The following is a 24,275-nucleotide window of genomic DNA, read 5'->3' on the forward strand; positions in this document are numbered from 1 at the left end:
TTACCTCCAACAAAATTGTACACTATTCAGCTACTGCTCATATCAATGTCAGTGTTATCTGATGTATAGTTTTTGAACTATTAAGGATCAAAAGTGGGAAATGTTTTTTGTAACACCTATAGTATGTGGAATATAATACATAATACACTGTAAAAACATCGGTGTTAGATTTAATACCACGGGTGTTAAATTTAACACCGATCAAACTTCAATAAAGGACCACACCCACAGGTGCTAAAAATGCACTGTGATGGTGTTGAAAAGTGTTCACCTGACACTTCGTGGTATTAATTTGACACTGTACCTGGTGTTATTTTGACACTGTACTGGTGTTAATTCAAAAATGACACCACATGGTGTTGATTTGATATTTGTTGGTGTTAATATCAATGATTTAACACCCGTCCAGCTAATAAGAGACCACACCAGCTGGTGTTACTTTGGTGTAAATTTATTTTCACATTTTTTCAAAAATCTAGTATTTTGATGTAAAATTCTTGATCGTCTTGTTTAAATTAAAAATCAACAAGAAGTGCAGTTACTAAGAAACTCTTCAAAAAACAGTTTAAAATTTGGAAATGACACCCGGAGGTGTTAATTTAACACCATAAATGAGCACCGAAAATTTAACACCAGCTCGGTGTTCACTATTTAACACCGGACTTTTTGCAGTGTACCCTTGATACTTCGTGTGTTTTGTGCGCTTGTATCAGACAAAACGTTCTCCCAATCGCGTTCATAATTTCGGATCAGTACGTAATACTGCCGTAGACAGACCGAGGAATATTATCCTGTTTGAAGTGGGTCTTCTCAGTTTTGGTTTTGGTTTGGCTGTTGTTGTTGTTGTTTTCTAGCTCTGCTGCTTTACCAACATGATTTAATAATGGGATTGTTGGTTGTTGGGTTGAATGACGCTTAAGAAAAGCTATATCATCATAATGGTCTTAATAACCTCGCCCTCGACTATAGCAGCATTAACTGACGGAAGAACACTCGTCCACAATAAGGAACTTATCATCGATGGTATTGAGTCCCAGACATTATGTGTAATGAGTGTTTATAAGAATGTGAGTCAATTAAGCACAACTTTAGTCTGGAAACAAAGACTAGCAATGACATTGAGATGACCTTGAATGCACTACACAAGTAACGATAAGCTAGTACCAGTAATTATGTGTGTATAAAATTTGTGTATGTGCTGCATATTCATGTTGCACACTCAGTGTCTTGATCTTTATTCTTAGGCTGCGTTTATCAACTTTCCCCTGTTTAACGGGCTTTCCAAAGCCCTTTCCAAAGCCCTTTCGAATGCCCTTTCCAAAGCCCTGTACTATTAATGTGCCGCTTGTTTTCTAAGAAGGGACGGCGAAAAGCAATTACCATCATAATTCATTCTCTCTTCTTTCTTTCTATAAAACAACAACAACAACATCATAAAGACATATATTCCTTTGAGAGTGACGAGTCATGATGCAATGCCACATGAGTGTCTTCCTATCTGTGAGGCAGCTCCAGTTTAGCACATACTTCAAATATTTTTGAGTGGCGGCATGAGACTTTGGCTGCGTTTACCAACTTTCCCCTGTTTATACGGCTTTCCAAAGCCCTTTCCAAAGCCCTTTCCAAAGCCCTTTAGAAACGGCTTCCAAATGCGTTTATCAACTCTCTTCGTGAACACGATAACTGGCCTGTCACTGCACAGCTGCATTGCGCGATTCGACCCGAGGAGAAGAGGTCATAATAAGGCGTGCATTGTTCATAACTGCAGTACAATACTACAAAGCCGTTTCAAAACAGCTTTGCGTTTATCAACTTCAAAAGGCTTTTACAAACAGGTTTTTGAAAACCTGTTTAGGAAACCTGTTTGGAAAGCCACAAATTTGCGGCTTTCGAAAAGGCTTTCCGAAAGGGCTTTCAAAACAGCTTTGCGTTTATCAACTCGTCAAAATTCCTTGAAAGCTGTTTGGAAAACCTGTTTCTGCCGAGAAAAGGAGAGTTGATAAACGCACCCTTTCGAAAAGGCTTTCCGAAAGGGCTTTCAAAACAGCTTTGCGTTCATCAACTCGTAAAAATTCCTTGAAAGCTGTTTGGAAAACCTGTTTCTGCCGAGAAAAGGAGTTGATAAACGCACCCCAAGACACACACAAGGGAAGCCGGATGATGATGATGGCTGCTGTATCTTCACATCTAAGTTAGTTTGTGGAAGAAAACTTCGTCAATTTCTTGCATCTTTTGATGTCTTTGAGTTGAAGAACCTGTTGAAGGAGGCACAGAGTTTTCACGGATTGTAACTTACACGGAATGAGTACCAAGGCAACAGAGTGTACAAGGAGTGTACAACAGAAAGGACACAGACTAAAATCAAAGAACGAGTGACGGAATGTATCATTGTAGACATACTACTTTATGAAGGAATGCTACGGATGAAATAGGAACCAGTCCTTCTGAAGGAATGATACATACAAATGTAGAGTGACAGAATAGAAGGAAACGCACACATTGTTACCAGATGGAATGAAGGATAGGGAAGGAAATAGAGAGAGAAAGAGGAAGGTGTTTCTGAGATATTGCGATCCCGAATAAAGTGCGACATTCCCGTAAAGACATTTTGTCTCCGTTGATTTCTTCGTGCGATCGACCACAACTACACTTACATTATGTTTGCAGGGTGGTTGAGATTCGCCAGCATCTTTTCACGCACGGAGTGGCTATGCTAATATCCGTCAAGGTCAGTTAGTTTCTATTCCTGGGCTTGCTATACTGTGCTGCCATAAGCATGCAGGTTGGCTAATGTGTACGTAAGTACTTTATTTTACGAACGCAGAAAGTAGAATTAACATTTACTATGCTTCATTGCTGTGTGTCTAGAGTAAAGATAAAACTATGACGTCTGGCGAGTTAGGCTAATTCAGCTCCCGAGGAGATAACATCAACACTTGTTTTGAGATTTTATTGGTACTGGTCTTGCCGTCCAGCTACTCTCGTCCCTCTTTCTGTTCTGGTTACTTTATACAATGCACTAACTATTACTTCTCTCCTGTTTTTTTTTCGGTTGTCTCTCATTACTGCATGCTAATCTTCCACCAGATGGATTATAGTGTTTTGCCCTTTATATATACTTGTAGCACTTCGTCCTCGAAAAAGTGTTTCGGCTCGTTTGTAATCATTTAATCCAGGGATAACGGGAGTCGAGGTCGTCCAAGGCCAGCCGGCACGCGGTCGTCCAAGGCCAGCCGGCACGCGACTGGCCTTTAAATACTCGGCCTGGATAGTGAGTCTAATACCCCTTTCCCGCTGGCCGTCTCGGTGAACCACCGAGAGGTTCCCCGGTGAATTCACCGGGGAACCTCTCGGTGAAAGTTTCAGTGCCGTCGTTTCACACTGCTCTCGGTGAAACTTTCCCCTAGACGGGTTTTCTGCTCGCAACGTGGGTGATCTTATGTACTTGAGTTTATTGTGCATCTGCGATTTGTTTTTTTTTCGATCCCATGTTCAGCAAGTTTTCGGAGGAGGGACTCGTACGCGGCAGCGTCAGCCGACGTCCCGCTCAGTTCTTCGTTCACTGCTGCCTCGCTACGTCATTGAAGTACTGTAAAACATGATATATTCGCGGCATGAATTTTTCGCGAATTGGAGCCGACGGCCTTTTTTTGCGGCATGAAATTTTCGCGAACTGCCACTGGCATTCCATGCACATAGTGTAGACAAGAACTTTTGCGTGCATTTTAATTTCGCGAATCTTGGCGCTCGCGAAATTCGCGAAATCAAAATGCACGCGAAAATTCCACGCTCCAGCCATTTGCAAAATTCCCTCAAATTTCAACAGCACAAAACGTCAACGGATTTCTCCTGCACACTGTAAATACAGCACTTGACGAGAAAAGCACAAAATATGAAAAATCAAGCAAGAGGCGGACTGTATCAGACTTTACTGGAAGAGTTAAGAGCTAGACACTAGAGGAAGACGAAGAAAGAGGAAGCATCAAATCGATCAAGTACACTGTAAACCTATATCAACTTTGTATACACGGCGTGCTAATTAAACAATACAATGCACAGCACGATGCAAAACAATGCCGTCGCACTGTGAACGCTACATTGCACACGAAACGACATACTATGTAGTGTCGTGTGTATGTTTACAAACACGAATTACTAGTACCCTGTACGTGTGGATTTGGGAGGTCGAGTGCGCGCTAGCTAGCTGAAAACGTGTGAATGACCAGAAACAAAACATGACCTTTGACATAATCTGCATATTTTCCCCGGTGTTTCACCGAGACAACCTTTCACGCTGGGCGCTCTCGGTGAACCACCGGGTGATTTCCCGTTGAACTATCGGTGTTTACCCAGGACGCTTCTCGGGTAAAAATTGCCCAAAATTTCATCGGTGTTTCACCTAGGCTTCCCCTAGGTTTCAACCGAGTGACCTTTCACACTGCGGGGTTCCCCGGGTGCCCCCGGGTGCCCCCGGGGAAGATTTTCTTCAGCGGGAAAGGGGTATATACCCCTTTCTCGCTGAAGAAAATCTTCCCCGGGGGCACCCGGGGGCACCCGGGGAACCCCGCAGTGTGAAAGGTCACTCGGTTGAAACCTAGGGGAAGCCTAGGTGAAACACCGATGAAATTTTGGGCAATTTTTACCCGAGAAGCGTCCTGGGTAAACACCGATAGTTCAACGGGAAATCACCCGGTGGTTCAACGAGAGCGCCCAGCGTGAAAGGTTGTCTCGGTGAAACACCGGGGAAAATATGCAGATTATATCAAAGGTCATGTTTTGTTTCTGGTCATGCACACGTTATCAGCTAGCTAGCGCGCACTCGACCTCCCAAATCCACACGTACAGGATACTAGTAATTCATGATTGTAAACATACACACGACACTACATAGTACATGTATGTCGTTTCGTGTGCAATGTGGCGTTCACAGTGCGACGGCATTGTTTTGCATCGTGCTGTGCATTGTACTGTTTAATTAGCACGCCGTGTATACAAAGCTGATATAGGTTTACAGTGTACTTGATCGATTTGATGCTTTCTCCTTCTTCGTCTTCCTCTGAGTGTCTAGCTCTTAACTCTTCCAGTAAAGTCTGATACAGTCCGCCTCTTGCTTGATTTTTTTTTTCGTATTTTGTGCTTTTCTCGTCAAGTGCTGGGTTTACAGTGTGCAGGAGAAATCCGTTGACGTTTTGTGCTGTTGAAATTTGAGGGAATTTTGCAAATGGCTGGAGTGTGGACCAAAGACGAAGAGAGACTGTTACTTCAATTACGTAGCGAGGCAGCAGTGAACGAAGAACTGAGCAGGACGTCGGCTGACGCTGCCGCGTACGAGTCCTTCCTCCGAAAACTTGCTGAACATGGGATCGACAAAAACAAATCGCAGATGCACAACAAACTCAAGTACATAAGATCACCCACGTTGCGAGCAGAAAACCCGTCTAGGGGAAAGTTTCACCGAGAGCAGTGTGAAACGACGGCATTGAAACTTTCACCGAGAGGTTCCCCGGTGAATTCACCGGGGAACCTCTCGGTGGTTCACCGAGACGGGCAGCGGGAAAGTAGTACGGGACTAATTGGCGAGTGTAAAAAGCTGAAAAAATTGGTACGGGACTAACGATAGCCCTGGGTTAGAGAAAGTCCGGGGTTAAGAAACACAAGACAAGTGTAAAAAGGGCTCAAATCTTCCTTGTATTTTAGTCTGCACCACGCTACCTGACGAGAGCAACTATAATGAGTGTGTATCTTGTTGCTGACACGATTATTAACCATCCTATGACTTGATTTCTGGCAGCATTATAGGAGTGGACCAAAACACGCCACAGTATATTGGCATAAAATCAATATATTTTTGTTGTTGTTGTTCTCAGCTGGTTAGGCGCTTCCCTGGTGTTCGAAGCGGCATAATGTTTAAGCTATCCGGACGTAAACAATATTTATGGATCCATATCAAAACAAAGAATGAACTTGTGTGTAGATCAGGTGATCAGAGCTAGCCTTCAATATTGACACTCCGCAGGTACCAATTCATTGTTTCGCACAGCATGCATTAACAACATTTTCTATTAATATTAACAAATACCAGACTTGTCAGGTGCAAGTGCCAGCAAGCATCATTACAAGGATCATTATAAATTGCTATTACATCACGATGCTTATCTCAAGCGAATTTAGAAACCAACACGCCTTATTGTCCACTACCTTTTTTCTGCTCATGCGCAAATGGAACTGTGAACCCTCTCATTCTAATTCAGGCAAGGTTCTACTGTTGTTGTTTTTATCACTCAGTCCGCATTGGTAGATCAGTGCCGGGATATGATTATAAGTAGGCCCTAAATATGGAGAAAGAAAATTAGTCTGATACTTAAATTTAGGCCTATAGCATGTTTTGTACTTGGAGCATTCATATCGTTAGAGAACTAGCCACTGAATGTCTTAACTAGAAATCCATGTCTGACGACCTTTTGTTGGTTTTGTGATGTAAGGTCACATAAGTCTTGGCAAACAAGCTCAGAGAGACAGCATATTAATACTCCGAGGAAGCAGGGAGGTGCCTCCCTGGAGGAAGAGAAGAAAGCATGCATAAGTATATTATGCACCAGTACCCATTCTCATTTCATAATCATACTTTACAAACGATGTAGGATTATAAGGAATGTGACCTCATTTTTTTTATTGGCATTTTCACCTATGATTATCATAATTTTCTTATATTCTTCCCGTAAAGACTTCCTTATAGGACAACCACCCCAAAAATTTTGCAGAGCCACTCTACACTTTCTTATACGCATGCGCGCACATTTCGCAAGGAGGCAGCAGGCAGCCCAAAACGGAAGCCAACTGTTTCCCAAAAGTGTATCGGGCCAAGAAGTAAAAGTATGATAAGAGTAGATATTACACAGTACTAACTACGTGTATTCATATGCCTGTACAAGCGGTATAAGTGAGAAAAATCTCTTTGATCTCAGCCAAGTATATATTTTTTCGATATACAGTTCGACCTCGATTATCCGGCCATGTCGGGACCGGCGCTCATCCGGATAAGCGAATTGGCCGGATATGGGAGGCACAATGTTTGTATATGCAGCTGCCGTCCAAGCTGCCGTCCCAGTACACTGGCAGCTAGGCAGGTAGCGTACCCCACAACGGTGGTGTAATCTATGATAGCCTGCGCAAAATTGTAGTCCCTTCTTCACAAAACTAAAGTATCCTTGTAGGTAAATCGTTTGAGTTTTGTAAAAATTTTAATTGAGTTTAAAGTCACTGGGGTTTTTTTTTTTTTCTAAATTTTTGGATGAAAAAAAAAAGTCCTTCACTGCGTGAAAGCGTCCGGATAATATAGAGATTTCCGGATAAAAGGAGGCCGGATAATCGAGGTCGAACTGTATGTGGGTTCTATATTCTTATTTAACTAGCAATGACTCGCCCTATTGAAACAGATTGTCCAGTCAATTCTTTCAGTCAATGAATATTACCTTGGGTTTTCTGAGATATGTATAAAATATGCACTATTCAATTCAATTCAATTGGCATTTACTTCCATTCGTCCACAAAAACCTTAAAAAGTGGGCTATACATTACACAGTCGTTGTTTCGCATAAGAGAATTTCTATTCAATTCAATTCATTTTTTTTTTCATTCTTAAAAATACAACATAACACGAAATAAATCGGGAATTGCTTTATCGTAATAATCAAACGAATCATGAAGTAGGCTGTAATAAACTATAGGCCCTACATGAATTTCCAAAATCCAAACACTTAGAAGATTGACCAAAAGAAAAAGAAAATAGAATGGAAAAAAGTAACATACAAGCCTACTTGATATCATCCGAATATTACGAAGTATAGTATAGTGCCGCGTAATACCTAAAAAAAAAAAAATCGCGATCATAATATTTCTATGAAATAATTGCTCTGTTATGTACCAAGGAACAACATCAAAATTACACATGTCCTCCAAATCCGTAACACCTATTGGTTTAACTGCAATCATTATGAGTACAGTTCTCATATTGCTCTGGAATTTATTATAGATAATAAACACGTCCTGTAACATAAGCATGCATACACTAAATCATAATGATTGTTTCATTGATCGAATTCTTATACAAAACGTACGCGTACGTGTGCGCCGAGGCATAGACACAATTTTATGTTTGTGTAATCAACTAATTCGCTCTCCGAGGGCAGCCCAACCATGTACAAGTGCAGTACGGTCGTTCGATGGGAAGCAGGCCCCCATCACTCCCATGCATCCTGAGATTATGACGGCGATGCTCACATAGTATCGTAGGCGTACACGTGGTTCAGTTTGATCCCAGCGAGACGCGCGCGTCCCGGTCATCTCACCTCAGCGCAAGATGTCTGAGGATACTAACCGGAGTGAAAACAACGACATCGTACCGTTCCTGAAAGGTAAATCTCGCACATGATATTCATGAATTGCGCTTATTTAATTCAACTCTATAGCCTGCATTATAGATATGACATTATAAATAATATTATTGCACAAGTCCTGTCGATGGGGCGTGGCGAGAGGATGCGTAAAGATGTTATTTGAAGTGTACTTAATTACCCAAACGACAGTTTGCGACGTCCCTCGATTGTTTTTCTCACATGTTTGAACCTGCTTCTCACCGATTATCAATTATGCAAAGCATGCTATGATATTCTTTCTATCGCGAAGGCGAGTCTTTCTATTCTAGACAAAAACATGCGAGCTCTCAGTCGCTTCTTTCTGTGTTTGCGGTCAGCAGATGCAGACTATTGGTACCTTGCCTACTCATTAGTCCCGCGATCCTAATTTAAAAGAAAAACCAAAGAAACGAGGAACATATTCCATCAATAACTAACGGGTGGATAAGACAGAGAAAATGTTATTTTACCTGGATTCACGAATACACGGGTTCCATTACACATAAGCTTTCTATCGCCTGGATCGTTTGTTCATGCCGACAGATATCACAGCACGCGTCGGTCGAGCAGACAGGGGCGGCGCGGCGAGCGGAGGCAGCACGAGTCGAGGTGTACGCACGCCACATCTGCTAATCAGCACCTGATTGGTCAATCAAAGGTCACGTGGTCGCAGCAAAAGGTTACGTGACTTTTACTGAGTCTTCCCCCAACCCCCCTCCCCCTTTTTTTTTTTTTTTTTTTTACTCCACTCAAGTTTTGCAGAGTTCTCGGGTATCGCAGTTCTCGGCGTATCGCAATCCTCGGGTGTCACGCCCTCATACGGCTTGACTCGTACACAATCACCGCTACGAGTAAAAAGAGTCCAGAAGCTAGACTAATTCACAACCAGAGAGTAGCGCAGCAGTGCCATTGCATGTCGCTCCGTTATTGCATGCTGTCCGTAATGTCGGGCCAGTCAAAAAAGTGCTGAAAAATAAGATCACATTGAAAAACAAAAGTGGGGGATAAAAAGAAAGTATGATACTTCCCGAAGAGGTCCGCTGCCCGTGTAGACTCTTTCAAACTTCGATGAAATCGCTGTACTGAATGATTAAGTGCTGCCACCGAAAACAAGAAGATAACAGCAAGTCATAACGTTGACCGAAAGATCGGTGTACTGGGTGCCCGAATAGCGAATAGCGAATACTGAATACGAATACCGAATACCGAATACTTCTATGTGAACGCAGCCTTTCTGTAAGGTATTCAAATTTTCTATACTTTTTCTCCCTCAACAAAAAATGAAAGATTGAAAGATTACCAGATGTTTGTCCTACCTATAAGATAACAGCAACTGATGAATGTCAGGTGGATTCCTGTCTTAGAAACCCATTCTGTGGGAGCAGGTGAATGAAATGCTTCGCTACTATAGTAGGCCGTAGGAAAAGAAGCACCCCCGAATTTCAACGCACTGCAGAAACAGTCTATTAGGCTGCGTTCACATAGAAGTATTCGGTATTCGGTATTCGCTATTCGCTATTCGCTAATCGCTATTCGCTATTCGCTATTCGCTATTCGGGCACCGAGTACACCTCACCCGCACCGTCAACTCACCATCCCATGCAGTGAGGATTTCTTCCTCCTACATCCCAGCAAATCTTATTAACAATTTCTAAGCTGCATCAGAATGTCAGTCTACATGCTTATTTTTGCTAAAGGGCAAATCCAGACCAAAATTGTCATTATTTCATAAACAAGAGACGGTATACGCAGCTGCAAGAAAATCGAACAAGCTCGATTCCCACTTTGCTATACTATTCGCAGCTATTCGGTACTTTCGAATAGTGCCCTCTTATGTGAACCGGTGTGAGGAAATCCTATCGTTCGATTCAAGCTATTCGCGTGCCCTCGAAAAACGAGCCCGAATACCCGAATAGTATACTTCTATGTGAACGCAGCCTTAAAGACACAACACGCAACCCATTCTTTGAGCTGTGTGTGATGCCATGGACGGAAGGAAAATTTACCTCATGGTCTTAACACGAATCTTTGATTTGTCATTGTGTTCGGGTCAGGGATTTAGTCAGACCAAGGAGTTACTGGTAACTCCTTGGTCAGACAGAAAAATCTTCAATCCGGACCACGAGTTTTGATAACAGGTTTTTACTTTTAAGGTCTTACTCCGGCAGGAGGGGATTCCGTAAGGCTGCGTTCACATAGAGGTATTCGCTATTCGCTATTCGCTATTCGCTATTCGCTATTCGCTATTCGAGCACCGAATACACCAACACCCACACCGTCAACTCACCATCCCACGCAGTGAGGATTTCTTCCTCCTACATCCCAGCAAATTTTATTAACAATTTCTAAACTGCATCAGAATGTCAGTCTACATGCTTATTTTTGCTAAAGGGCAAATCCAGACCAAAAGTGTCATTATTTCATAAACAAGAGACGGTATACGCTGCCAAGAAAATCGAACAAGCTCGATTCCCACTTTGCTATACTATTCGCAGCTATTCGGTACTTTCGAATAGTGCCCTCCTATGTGAACCGGTGTGAGGATATCCTATCGTTCGATTCAAGCTATTCGCGTGCCCTCGAAAAACGAGCCCGAATACCCGAATAGTATACTTCTATGTGAACGCAGCCTTAAGAACATTATCCGGAACATTATCCCCTACAATAAAGACTGATCTTTCGGTCAAGGGTCGAAGTTTGCTAGGTCATTTTCTAGTAAAACTTCTTTAAATGCAATAACTATTTTCGAAGCAAATCACAAGGGTACCTCCTCATTGAAAATACTCGGGACATAATTTGCATTAGTATAGCAATTGCTAGTCATGTAAATCGAAATACAGTTGAGTTCGTAAATGACAACAACTGAGATAGAGAGCATCATAAAATCATGCTGTAACAGCGCCATGAGCATTTTTCACAATCGCATCACGCATACTATGCGTGTCGTGCTGTTCCGATTGGAGAAGTAGACTCTGCGTGATTGTGTTAAAACCGTCGAGGCTGTTATGTAGACACATTTCCTCTGGTCGCTCATCTACAGACATCATGGTATCACTACGTGTATAATAATGTTTGTTTGGGAGGAAAACCAGGCTTCGAAATTGATATTTTTTGTGTGAGTGTATGTGTGCGTGTCGACAGCATTTTTAGGGAACATTCTTAGGATTCTTCCTCCTCCGGTCTAGTGCAGTCCCCTTCTAGCGCATAGTCGTATACGGTACGTTTTGTTTGCTATAAAAGTGTGCATTGTCCGAGTAAAAAGCCTGTTCGTGTTCAATTCAATTTCAATTTCAATTCATTCATTTCATTCTTTTTTTTTAACAAAACATAACACAGAATGAATCATGAATGATTATCATATGCATACTTTCGACCGTGTACAAGATAAATGATAGTTAACAAATGAAGATATACATGCATACCGGAAAAATTAAGTTAGTTATGTTAATAGAGAAAATAAGACTTGAGAGGTCCGCGAACAAGCATGCTTGAATATTGTGAAGCACTCAATTTTCTGTATGCAGCTAAAAAAAGCAAATTGGAACTTTAATGAGAGCCCCAAAGAGGATTTGTGATTCTTTTTTTTTTCCCCAGGAACACTATTTTCATCAATCGCCCGCTGTCACAGACGATTAGCCATCCAGTCTCATTGACATTAGAATGCTGTTCATGCATGATTATAATCACAAAATCTGAGTACGGAACGTTACAGACTGAACTGTGACGATTCTATTGAAAGGGCTGAATTTGATCCTTTGTTCCATAGGCGTTGATCAGAAGCTCGGCTCCATCTGACCTGGGCCCCGTTTCATAAAACTTGTAATCAATAACAAGTTACAATAGTTGTTATAAGCTACTGAAATCCTTGCAGCCGATTGGCTGAGAGCAAAATAATTTGTCATAGAAATGTGTCAGGTGTTTAAAATACTGATAACACGTTTTAAGAAACGGGTTCCTGGATTGTCTCGTATAGTACATGTTTTCTCATCACACCCAATAAATGTAATCTTTGCACATTCGCATTACGCACGGTTCGAGCTTGTCGAATGAAAACAAGGTTTGTTCTGATTATCTGGGGTCTGTGGAGCCGGGAAATGTGCAAACGCCGGGAATTGTGCAAACGTCTCGCCGGGAAATGTGCAAACGCCTTGCCAGGAAATGTGCAAACGTCGGGAAATGTGCAAATTTCATCAACGGGACATTGTGCAAACATGACGCCGGGCCCAAATGTGCAAAAGTTCAATTTTGCCGGGAAATGTGCAAACGTCGCCGGGAAATGTGCAAATCATTTACTTTAGCAATACTGTGTATAAAGATGGTAGATAAGCTCCATGTCAAAACTGCCCATGAAGTTCCACCGTTTATGTTTTCTTATTGAAATCCTTTTCTACATTTTCAGTATCTTCTTGAAAAATCTACGACAGATTTTCACTAAACTTGTCAGATAACCTCATTACGGTGATATGATTTTTATAAGTTGAATTTAGTCCCCAATCCACACCCCCCCCCCCCCCGGCCGAGCCTCAGAGTCCCTAAACTCTGGATTTTTTTATCTTCTTCTGTCGAACCGAAAAAGATAGAGCTAAGTTAGTGCTTTGAAGACAATGACTGAAATTTCATGTTTGATTATTCTTGATAAATCTCAAGAAGGATTTTCACCAAACTTGGCAGATAGCATCTTTACGGTGATTATTATGATCTTTATTAAATTTTGTTAAAATGAGCCCCACCCCCTCCCACCTCCAAGGGGGGAGGGGGGAGTTGAACCTTCAGGTCCCTAAACTCTGGAATTTGTAATCTTCTTCTGTCGAACCGAAGAATATAGAACTTCGTTATATGAAGACACTAGTTACTAAAATTTCAGGTTTGATTATGACGGGTCTCCAGGAGTGCCCTGATAGGGGGTGTGAGGGGGAGGAGGGGGATTTTCCACATTTTCTGCATAGTCTTGTAAAAATCTATGACGGATTTCCACCGAACTTGGCAGATGGTATATTCATGGTGATTTGATCTTAATTTGTTAAAATGAGCGCCCCCCCCCCCCTCCACACACACACACACACACACACACACCGCCGAAGAGGAGGGGAGGGGGGGGGGGTTGAACCCTCAGAGTCCCTGTACTCTTGATTTTTTTAAACTTCTGTCGAACCTAAAAAGTTAGTGCTATAAAGAGATTACTGACCGAAATCTCATGTGTGATTATGGCGGGTCCGGGGGTGCTCTGATCGGGGGTAGGTGAGGGTGAGGGGGAGGAGAGGATTTTCAAAATTTTCTCCATCTCCTTGAAAAATCTATGACAAATTTTCACCAAATTTGGCAGATAGCATCTTTATGGTGATACGATCTTAATTTGTTAAAATGAGCCCCCCCCCCCCCCCCCCGCAGAAGATTGATGCGGGGGGGGGGGGGTGGGGGGGAGTTGATGTCTCCCATTCGCTAAAGTCTGGATTTTTCTTTTTTTAATCTGCTTAGATCTGTCGAACCGAAAAAAAAGAAGAAGATAGGTGAAATTTCATGTCTAATTATATCGGATCCAGGGGTGCCCTGATAGGGGGGGGGGGGGGATGGGAGGGGAGGTGCGGGATGAGAAAGAATTTGTACATTTTCAGCATCTTCTTAAACAAACGTGGGAGGTAGCATCCCTATAGAATCTCACTAAGGGGCAACAAACCGCGGGGGGGGGGGGTGGTGGGCATTGTTTGAGTGAGACGAAGGCTCAAAGGGATTGAGAGTGAGGATATATAATCATATCTCTCTCACCATACGTGAGAGAGATTATCAAGATAGTACTGTGCTTTATTAGTAAGTACAGTTAATGCATGATGTAGGTTCAAGTTTACTATGGCAGATGAAGGGATGCCCAAAAAGGGGAGGGGGTGTTTGAAGGAGGCTTAATTTTCACATTTTCGTCTTTTTCTTGAAAACCCAAACGCGTCCCTCGGTTAATGAAATTCCATTTCAGCTTTAAAAAAAAATAGAAAACCTTCTATACAAAAGTGATGGAGTTAATAGAGTGCTATATAGTATACGAATAATTTATGAGTTGTGAGTGCATAGGGCACGAATATCGCACGAGGCGCGAGATAAGCCACTGGTCTATTCAACAAGGCGCGTAGCGCCGCGTTGAATAGACCAGTGGCGAATCTCGCGCCGAGTGCGGTATTACGTGCCCAAATGCACGAACAAAATCATAAATTATTCGTTTTATACAACACCTTGTCCACAATCACAGTACTAAATTAGTGACCGCCAACTCAGGAAGGCCCAAAAATAAATGTAACAATTAGGCCGAGAATTGTAAACCACCCTGTGTACTGCTTTCAAACACTCGTCATGATTCGACCACACAGTCACAGGAATCACAAACTCCGCAGGGTCTATACCCATTCTACGCTACGTTAGATCGAGTTAGGTCCGACTGTTAGGCCGATCTGATATGTCGGTAGATCTAGTAGTAGTCTAGACTTTGTCTATTTCCGAAAATGATTTTGTATAAAAACACAGAAAAATAATCAAATTACGGTTTCTCAACTTGAAATGAAGTCTTGATTTTGGGATCACTGTGGCCCACGTAGCAGATCAGAGTCAAAAGTAAAAACACAGCAGTAGGTATAAAGGCCGCCATACATGCAACTAGCTAGGTAAAGTAGCTGCGCGTACACGTTAACGTTGCAGTACTCCGATCCCCGCCGCGCCTGGTCTGTGAGACTTACCGGCAGCGCAGCGCAGCCGGCCAGCACGTAGTTTGCTGGCGCTTTGCTAGTGTGAGCCACAGAAGTTCAGTCTGTGAGCGGCCAATCACAATTCGACATCATTCTGAGGTGTTGTATAATATACAAATATCGACTGCTGCAGAGGGAGATGGTAAAACTATTTGCACCGAGGTGATGTCTCAACAGTGCTATGTCCCGAGACGAAGTCGAGGGACATGGCACTGTTGAGACATCACCGAGGTCAAATAGTTTTACCATGGCCCGAAAGAAAGCAGTCGATATTTGAAATATCTTGTAGTAGAGCCTGTCAAATTCAAGATTTGAAAAATGCATCAGGAATAAATTGATCATAATTTTCATTCACCTGAAGCTCTGAAGCTAGAATATGGTACCTTGCAAAAAGCTTACAAGTTGCTAAGACTGAGCACTTTAAAAAGTAGAAGTAGTAGTAGTACTAGTATAGTAAAAGTAGTAGTAGTAGTATAGTAGTAGTGGTATTACTAGTAGTAACAGCAGCAGCAGTAGTGGTAGCAGTAGTAGTAGTAGCAGTAAAGTGGTAGCAGTAGTAGCAGCGTAGTAGTAGAAGTGGTAGTAGTAGTGGTGGTGGTGGTGGTAGTAGTAGCAGTAGTAGAAGTAGTAGTAAAAGTAGTGGTCATAGTAGTAGTAGTAACAGTAGTAGTCCTAGTAGTAGTGGTAGTAGTAGAAATAGTAGTAGTAGTAGTAGTAGTAGTAGTACTACTACTACTATTCGTAGGACATCATCTACATGTACTACTTATTCATGATTCACCAATCATGGGGGGGGGGGGGGAGTCCTGCAAATGTCAAATGTAAATCTGTTGAATTCATTGCAATTATGCGACCCTTGAATAATTGGGTTTTTATTTTGTGAAGCTCATATCTGCATCATTTCATGTATTCTTCTGACATCAAAGTTATCTCCAGTTCGAAGTAATTTACAGAGGTTGCACACAGGTGCTTCGTGGAATTTGAAATCTATCCATTACTCAATTCCTATTTTTTCTTATGATTCTTCAATTAACGAAATAACATGTCTGATCATATTCATATTAAACTATGTGCAATTCAGAAACAGCCATAGAAATATAAATTGCCTTGGATAATGGAAGCTAAACATCAGTTATCTGATTCTGGTCATGATTACATTATTATGCATAGTAAAAAGTACAGATTTTAAGAACACAATCCTGGACAAAACACTGAAATAAACATATGAATAAACTAATGCATGGTTCTCCGAATGGGTCTATAGCACAGTGTCTTGACAATGTGTGATGACAGTTTCACATAACTGGCAAAATATTAGAAATGACAGGCTTTTGACAATGCATTGAATGTTCACTTTCCTTGAACTATGTTTATTTGTGACCCTGCACCTCAAAACAAACAAAAAGTCGCCAGACATGAATTTATAGTTAAGACCATATTCTGAAAGAGCAGACTTTAAGCTTTAAAATGATGTATACTTCAAATCAAATGGACTCTCCTAACCTATCAAAATATTGGAAAGAAAGCACAAACTCAGGAAAAGAGTGAACTGAGAAAAGAGGCTCTGAAGTGCAGTGTCTATTCAAGTGCTTAATCTTTACCAAACCGTGCTGGCTGTGCGACGAATGGGACAAAAAACGGGAAGTTAACCACCAGAGTAGCAACAATGAAGAGATTATCAGATTACACTGAAATTAAGCATGCCTCATTAACACATTCTGTCCATAATTAATGCCAACTTTCAAAGCAGTACTATCCTTTCAAAAGTTATTAGAGTTGAAAGTGAAGAGTGTAGACAAGGTTTTTCAGAAATGAAAAAAGGATTCTAAAGACACACCTAATCTACCAAAAATGTTCGAGATAATCTGCTAAAAAACACACTTTCCTGCCCGTTTTATGATACCAAATTTTAGCATAATGTAAAAGAAGACCCACTCTTTCAGAAAATATGAAAAAGTCAAGTTCGGCTAGGTTGACCCATTTCACTTATTTTCAGTCCTCACGCAAAATCAGTGTGTGCGACTTTATGTTCGTTTTGAGGTGCACGGTCACATTTGGATGAATGGCTATAATGTCTAATAATAGTGCAGGTATTTGGGGATTTGTACCCAACTTTTGACCCTTTTATAAGTTTAAAGAAGAAGTGAAGATTTATCACTTTCACTTGACCTTTGACCTTTTTTGCCTTTGACCCTTTTGACAAGAAAATCCCAAGAGAATCTGTATTGGGTAATGCATGCATACACTAAGTTTGGTGAAAAAATCCTGCAAGCAGTGCATAGATAAGAGGGATATAATGACAACTTTAATGCATTGATCTTGACTTTTGATCCACTGACCTTCGACCCATAAGAAATAAATTTCCTACATGATCACTGTCAGTCAGTACATGCATTTACACTAAGTGCCATGAAGATACCTTGTAATAATTGAGATATGGAGAAAAAAGTCAAAATTTAACATTTTCACTTGACCTTTGACCCTTGAACTTTGACCTCATGACCCAAAACTCTCTTTGGGGAATCTTTATTTTTGATAGTTCATGTACACACCAAATTTCAAGAAAATACCTCCAGACATTGCAGAGATACAGGGGAAATAGTGAAATTGTGAGCATTTGACCATGACCTTTTGACCTTTGACCTCGAGCATGTGCACCCAAAAGTTGATAGGCACAACTTTGCCACCTCATACATATACATGCCAAGTTTCATTAGGATACCTATAACTGCTTTTTAGATACACTGTCCACAAAATTGATTACGGACGGACAGACGGACGGACAACCCAACAACAGAATGCCTCCGGTGACACTTTGTGGCGGAGGCATAAAAGTAACAATGAAGTCACTGACCTATAACAAAACTTTAAATCTGGGCAGAGAGCCCTGTCGGCTGAATTCAGGATGTACTCCTCTGGAGATTCATCCTGAAGGTCCAATTCGAGTACATTTAGGGCACTGGCTGGAGAATGTCCCCTTCTGTACAAATCCTCCAGTTTGTGGCAGGTGTCGGCACTCACATCCCTGAATTTCAGGGCTGCAGGGATGGAGATGGCATGGTTGTGCTCCCAACTGATGGTTACAAGAGTTGGGAGCACCTCCAAATGGGGATCTGAGTTTCTGCAAGGAGAGAATGAGGTGGGGTAAGAAGAAAAATATGACAATTTTTAAATTTCCATACAATGTAGTTCATTATATTAAAATATACAATTGGTAAAGAATACAAAAATATCTATAGGCTTTTAGAATTTGCGTCAACTGATTTGAAAAAGGTTAACACTCTATTAAAGCACTTTTGGCTTTATGGGAACAGCACAGTAAAAAAACTGAGTACAGCATATTACTAGGTAGTAAGGTGTATACAAGCAAGTATACTACATTTCCATATTATTATCAAGTACAGTGTACATAAATGCCCAGATAAATTGTACTGTTGACAAAGAGATTGAAAAAAACTGAATAAAACTCAAGGCTGGAAGTTAAAAATCATACACAATGTACCTGCTTTTCCTCCCACTTGATGGCACTGATCTTCTCACAGAGATGGTGAGTTTGGCACAGCAACCTGTGTCCTTGCTGTGCCGAGTTGTCCCTTCTTTGGCCTTTCTCTGCTGGCCATGATGACATCTGTAAATTTTCTATATTTGTAGAAAATATAAACACATAAAAACATTAAACCTCATCAAAAGAAATGCCAGTTACATTTTTCTTGGTTTTTCTAAGACTTGTTTGTGCACTGAATGATGATGGGTCCAAAGTTGTGTGGCATACAGTGCTTACATCAAAAAATAACATTTCATTTTCTAATTCTAAACAAAGAAAGATTTTTGGATGTGTGATCAATACAACTCATATCCAAATGGATTTCGTTTAATAGAACTTGCTTATCTTACCTTAGAAAGCACATACTTTCCGGCCATTGGGCACGTTCTCATGACCCGCCATGTAGTTTTTGAAGACTGCTGGAAATCAACCAGCCACTGCCTTGCAGCATCTTCGTCTTGTGCACCTACTTTCACAGATGCTGTGAACCCAGTTCCTTGTGCTTGGTAGTCCGACACAAAGTAGGTATACTTCTCAGGTAGAATTTCCTGAAAAATAAAAGATGAAAAAAGGTAGAAAATAAAACCTTTTATATTGTTCCAAATCCAAAATTTTTCCATTGCTGTTTAGGTATACAAGTACAATATGTTGTTGACTACTTGACTAGTTTGACTATTACAGCATTATATTAAACAGTATCAGTTTGCGCCATCACTCTAGCATCATCATAGACCAAGGGTGGCAGAACACATTTCTTCTGCGCCCCTTGTCATAGACTAAACCTTTAGTTACTCTACTAGTAAGTAGACTTAGTAATAGTAGTACTAGACCTATTGTAGTTTCCTTTTGCCTTGGTATTATCTAGTAGACAATAGAACAGGGTCTGTTTTGACCCTAGGCCCTGTCCCCGAGTACAGAATTGGGGGAAAATTTAGGGTTGGGGTTTTTAGGCCCTTAAGGTATCAATCAAAGGGGATCAATATACAGCTCGATTACAAGTAATATTTTCTTCATAAGATTCAGAGACACACTGAGTTTTACACATTATAATAAAAAAAAATAAGAAAATTTAAAATGACAAGACTAGATCAAGATCTGGATCTACTGTACATTCATTAAAACTAAATTTATGTATAATGAATTAGAAGAATTCAATAAGTTAAGCTTTTTAGACTCTTGCACTTGGGCTTAAACTTAAAGCCTTCTTAATCTTAAGTTTCATATCTCATATTGTTTCCTTTCATTTATCATTCAACAAGGATAAAAAAACACATACAAATCAAAACAATATTAACACTAGCCCAACCAGACACTGTTAATACGCTGTACAGTGACTGGGCTGTGTATAGTTACATCAAGGAGGTTTCATACATGGAGTAACAACAGTTTTATTCCCTTTGATCTCATGTTTGATGCCACCACCAAGAAATATCTTAAGTATGTGCTAAACTGGAGCTGCCTCACAGATAAGAGGACGATCTAGTGTCTCATTGCAAAATCACCAGCCACTTTCAAAGGAAGATAACCTTTTAATTGTGCCTTTGTACGTGATGGTAATTACTTTTCGCTACCCCTTCTTAATAAAAAGGTAGGCGGTACAGACATGAGGATGCGCGAACAGAAATTGAGCAAAAAATGCTGAAATATAAAAGCTGACAACTACCCGACTGGGCATATGCGGGCACTAATCTGATGGTCTATCAATAAAGAATTATACTTGAAGATTATTCCATAATACTTTTGGGGAAATTAAGCCGAAAAAGTGATAAAACCAGCTTTTCAGGATGGGCTTGCTACAGTTGCTGTTGTGTTGCCGTGTTGGTACAATTTTTCACCTGATTTTTCACCTGAAACAGCTCTGATTTACACTTTTGTGAAAATTTCTGGATGGAATTGACTTTTGTCTTACAAGCTTTATCCTTAACGTTAAGTGATATTTCATTCAATTTAATGAATGAATAGGCAAAATAGGGCCAACATACAATGCTCAAAATAAATATTCAGATTGCTCAGCAAGATGGCGGCATCAAACATTGATTATGAAAGGCTCAAGAGCACCTGTGAAATTCTTTTGAGTTATGACATCAATAGAAATCTAACAACTGTTTGAATAATTACAGCCAGTTGGAACTCCATAACAAAAAAAATCATGTATAAATAGTAATATTATACTATAAAACCTCCTTGAGTTAACACATGTCATAAGAGGTACACTGTATAGATTGTTTATAATACATTAATTCATATAGAATATGCTATATGAATCAGCACAAAGACAAAGTAGGCTACATAACTCATGTAAAAAGTCACTGTATTAATTTAAATTAGGGAGGTGTGACTTCTCTCTCTCTCTCTCTCTCTCTCTGTCTCTCTCTCTCTCTCTCTCTCTCTCTCACCTCCCTACTGTAATGATGAAAAATGAAATGGAATGCACATGGTTAGGCCATGACCCATTTAGGGTATGTCTCAAGTACCGGTATACATTATAGCTATTGAGTATTGTACAGAATAGATCTGCACTGATTTAGTACAGTAGAATACTAACGTAGTCGTTAGTGTGATTGCATGGGATGGTTGTCTCAAAAGGAGAATTAGATATCACAACTCAAAATCACCTACCAACAAAGGTGAAGGAATGGCATCTTCCCCTGACTCTGCCATAGTCTGTGATGCATAAGGTAACTGATCCACTCAGCTCACGGTATTAGTATGACTTTTGACCGAACTTATTGTTGTTGGTACAGTTATGGTGGGTATAACCCAGCTAGACGACACGGCCGGATACCAAGCTTCAAGCGATCGCCGACAGCACGATTTCATAAAGGGCGCGCCGCTAGCTCCTAGACGTTAAATCCAGCAGGTTCACTGCAATATATCGGAGAAAAGCCTAGGCCACGGTGTAAAACGGAAACGCGCCAGCGGGATATAGTACTTTTGGGAATCCACGATTTGCACCCAATCGTGATCGTGTGATCGATATCTACATTTCTCACTTAAGAATGTACACAGTGCGCGTAGTAGCGATACTTTTGAGCGACAGTCTAGTCCTGTGGCTTGTAACTAGCTAGCTAGCGCTAAGAGAGCTATAGAGCGCGCGGAGCGCGCGGTGTGCGACAGCATTCAGAAATCTGTGGTGCGATGGCGTGGGTGTGTACGTTAGTGGACGTGTGATCAATGCATTCAGCTCAATTGACAAAGTGACTGCTTCAAGTATAATGGAAGAATGATCGCAGGAGGACACCATATCAGGTACGAATTAGGAATAAACTAAAACTGATTTTGAAGATGATCTGGGTAACGAAGCCGCTTTAGGCCTAGGACCTACTTCTAACGTAGTCCTGGACCTCCTCGATCTTTCGGAGTTTTGCACGCTGTGAGTGTAGCTCTGTGTAGGAATCAACAACAGCGCAGCGGTGTCGTTCGCTACGCGCTGCACGCACTGCTGCTGCACTGCTACGGCCTAACGTTAGATTTATCGTTCACAAAACCTGCACACTTTTCCAAAAGGGAACCGTCATTACTCTAGTAAAATGCTCGAGAGGGATATAAAACAAATATCGACTGCTTTCTTTCGGGCCATGGTAAAACTATTTGACCTCGGTGATGTCTCAACAGTGCCATGTCCCTCGACTTCGTCTCGGGACATAGCACTGTTGAGACATCACCTCGGTGCAAATAGTTTTACCATCTCCCTCTGCAGCAGTCGATATTTGTATACTATACGTACACTTTGTACAGTACAGTAGACCAAGCGTTATGGGACCGGACGCGTACATGGAGTCACTTTGAAGAGCAAATCCAACGATTTAGCAGGTTAATTCTCACGCCGTTTTCAGAGTATGTTGTCTAGTAGGCCTATATGAGGAGTCTATATCAAGTCTTTAAGGTAAAGGGTGCATATTCTATGTAAAATAAGTAAGTTTTCATGCGGGAACTTAAGTGTCCGGAAACCCAACCCCCATTATACTTATACTGTATGTGCGGGACTTCCGCGAGTGCGACGTGCGTAAATGTTTGGGACGAACATCTTCGGACGTCTTGACCCACAAAGGTACGTGAAAAACGCTGAAAAATGATGTTAGTTTTCGAATTTTCGACCCATTTTATAAAACAAATGATGCACAGGATTATTTCGTCACTCTCGGGTATTTACAATGTAGTGCAACATGCACTCGGCTTCGCCTCGTGCATGTTTCACAATTGTAAATACCCTCGAGTGCACCACGCCTACACTAACACACTCTATCCTGTGCATCATACATGAATTAATTTTAAGGGCGGGTGAGGCGGATTTTTCACATATTCAGCTTCTTGTTGAAACCCGTTATAATAGATATTCGCCAAGCTTGACAAGTAACGTATTTATCTGGTGATAATGATCTCTGTTTGAATGAGCACTGCCCCAACCCCTATAGGTGGGAGGAGATGGAGCCCCCCCCCCCCCCCCCCCACCATCTCTGCCCCTTGAAAGGGGCCAAGACGAGGGGGTGGGGTCGTTCGGGTGGAATTCAGAATTTTCTTGAAAACCCTATACATATGAAAAAAAAAGGAATACATATGTATTTGAAGAAATTTTCTGTACAACCAAGAGTAACAGAACACAATTTTATCACATTTTTAGAAGGTAGAGCAGATACTGCGATGAAATTTCACGTCCGCTTATGACGTGGGGGCTACCCTGGTCTTATCCCCCGCTTTGGGGAAGGGGAACCAAATTGCCCCTTCGAGCAAAGTGGGATTCTATTACCCTAGAGATGCTACCTCCCACGTTTGGTGAAAATCCGTAGATTTCCCAAGAAGATGCTGAAAATGTGGAATATCCACCTCCACCCCTCACCACTCCTCCCCCCCCCCCCGGCACCCCTTGATCCGCCATAACCAAACATGATATTTCATTCATTAACGCTGTGTCTTCATATCACTAACTTAGCTCTATCTTTTTCGGTTTGACAGAAGAAGATTAAAGACATTCCAGAGTTTAGGGACGCTGAAGCTTCGACCCCCCCACTCTTCGGCGGTGGGAAAGGGTGGGGGCTCTTTTGAACAAATTAAGATCATATTACCATAAACATGCTATCTGTCAAGTTTGTTGAAAATCCTTCGTAGATATTTCAAGAAGATGCTGAAAATGTGGAATATCCATCTCCACCCCTCACCACTCCCCCCCCCCCCCCCCCCCACGGCACCCCTTGATAAATAATCAAACATGAAATTTCATTCATTAATGTCTTCATAGCACTAACTTAGCTCTATTTTTTTCGGTTTGACGGAAAAAGATTTTTTTTTTAAATCCAGATTTTAGGGACGCTGAGGCTTTAACCCCCCCCCCCCCACCTTCGGCGATGAGGGGGGGGGGGGGGGACTCATTTTAACAAATCAAGATCATATTACCAATAATATGTACACGTATCTGCCAAGTTGGGTGAAAATCCGTCCTAGATTTTTCGAGAATATGCTGAAAATGTGGAAAATCCCCCTCCTCCCCCTTACCACCCCCCCCCCCCCGATCAGGGCACCCCTGGGTCCGCCATAATCAAACATGAAATTTCAGTCGTTAATGTTTTCATAGCACTAACTTAGCTCTATTTTTTT

The 24,275-nt window shown here is 41.4% G+C and overlaps 1 protein-coding gene across 1 annotated transcript; it reads right to left on the reverse strand.

Annotated features, from left to right (window-relative positions):
• Nucleotides 1–9,221: 9,221 nt before the first annotated feature.
• Nucleotides 9,222–21,421, reverse strand: LOC139723481 (uncharacterized). The gene is made up of 6 exons (XM_071634724.1): nucleotides 21,303–21,421; nucleotides 19,034–19,231; nucleotides 18,642–18,778; nucleotides 17,994–18,260; nucleotides 15,367–15,434; nucleotides 9,222–9,259 (listed from the first exon to the last, which is right to left on the reverse strand). The coding sequence occupies exons 1-6, from the start codon at nucleotides 21,342–21,344 to the stop codon at nucleotides 9,222–9,224; spliced, it is 750 nt and encodes a 249-aa protein (XP_071490825.1). The 5' UTR covers nucleotides 21,345–21,421.
• Between the last annotated feature and the right edge of the window lie 2,854 nt (nucleotides 21,422–24,275).

The sequence above is a fragment of the Diadema antillarum genome, unplaced genomic scaffold (genome assembly GCF_040938485.1).
Source record: "Diadema antillarum isolate AM-2024a unplaced genomic scaffold, OU_Dant_1.0 scf00000192, whole genome shotgun sequence".
Taxonomy (NCBI): domain Eukaryota; kingdom Metazoa; phylum Echinodermata; class Echinoidea; order Diadematoida; family Diadematidae; genus Diadema; species Diadema antillarum.

Bases quoted from the DNA above. Each gene is read 5' to 3' on its own strand.
- LOC139723481 (XM_071634724.1), bottom strand. From the start codon at position 21,344: ATGGCAGAGTCAGGGGAAGATGCCATTCCTTCACCTTTGTTG. The intron at 18,779-19,033 runs GTAAGATAAGCA...CTACAAATATAG, and splicing joins GAAAGTATGTGCTTTCTAAG to AAAATTTACAGATGTCATCA. The intron at 15,435-17,993 runs GTCAGTGACTTC...TGAATTTGACAG, and splicing joins GATTTAAAGTTTTGTTATAG to GCTCTACTACAAGATATTTC.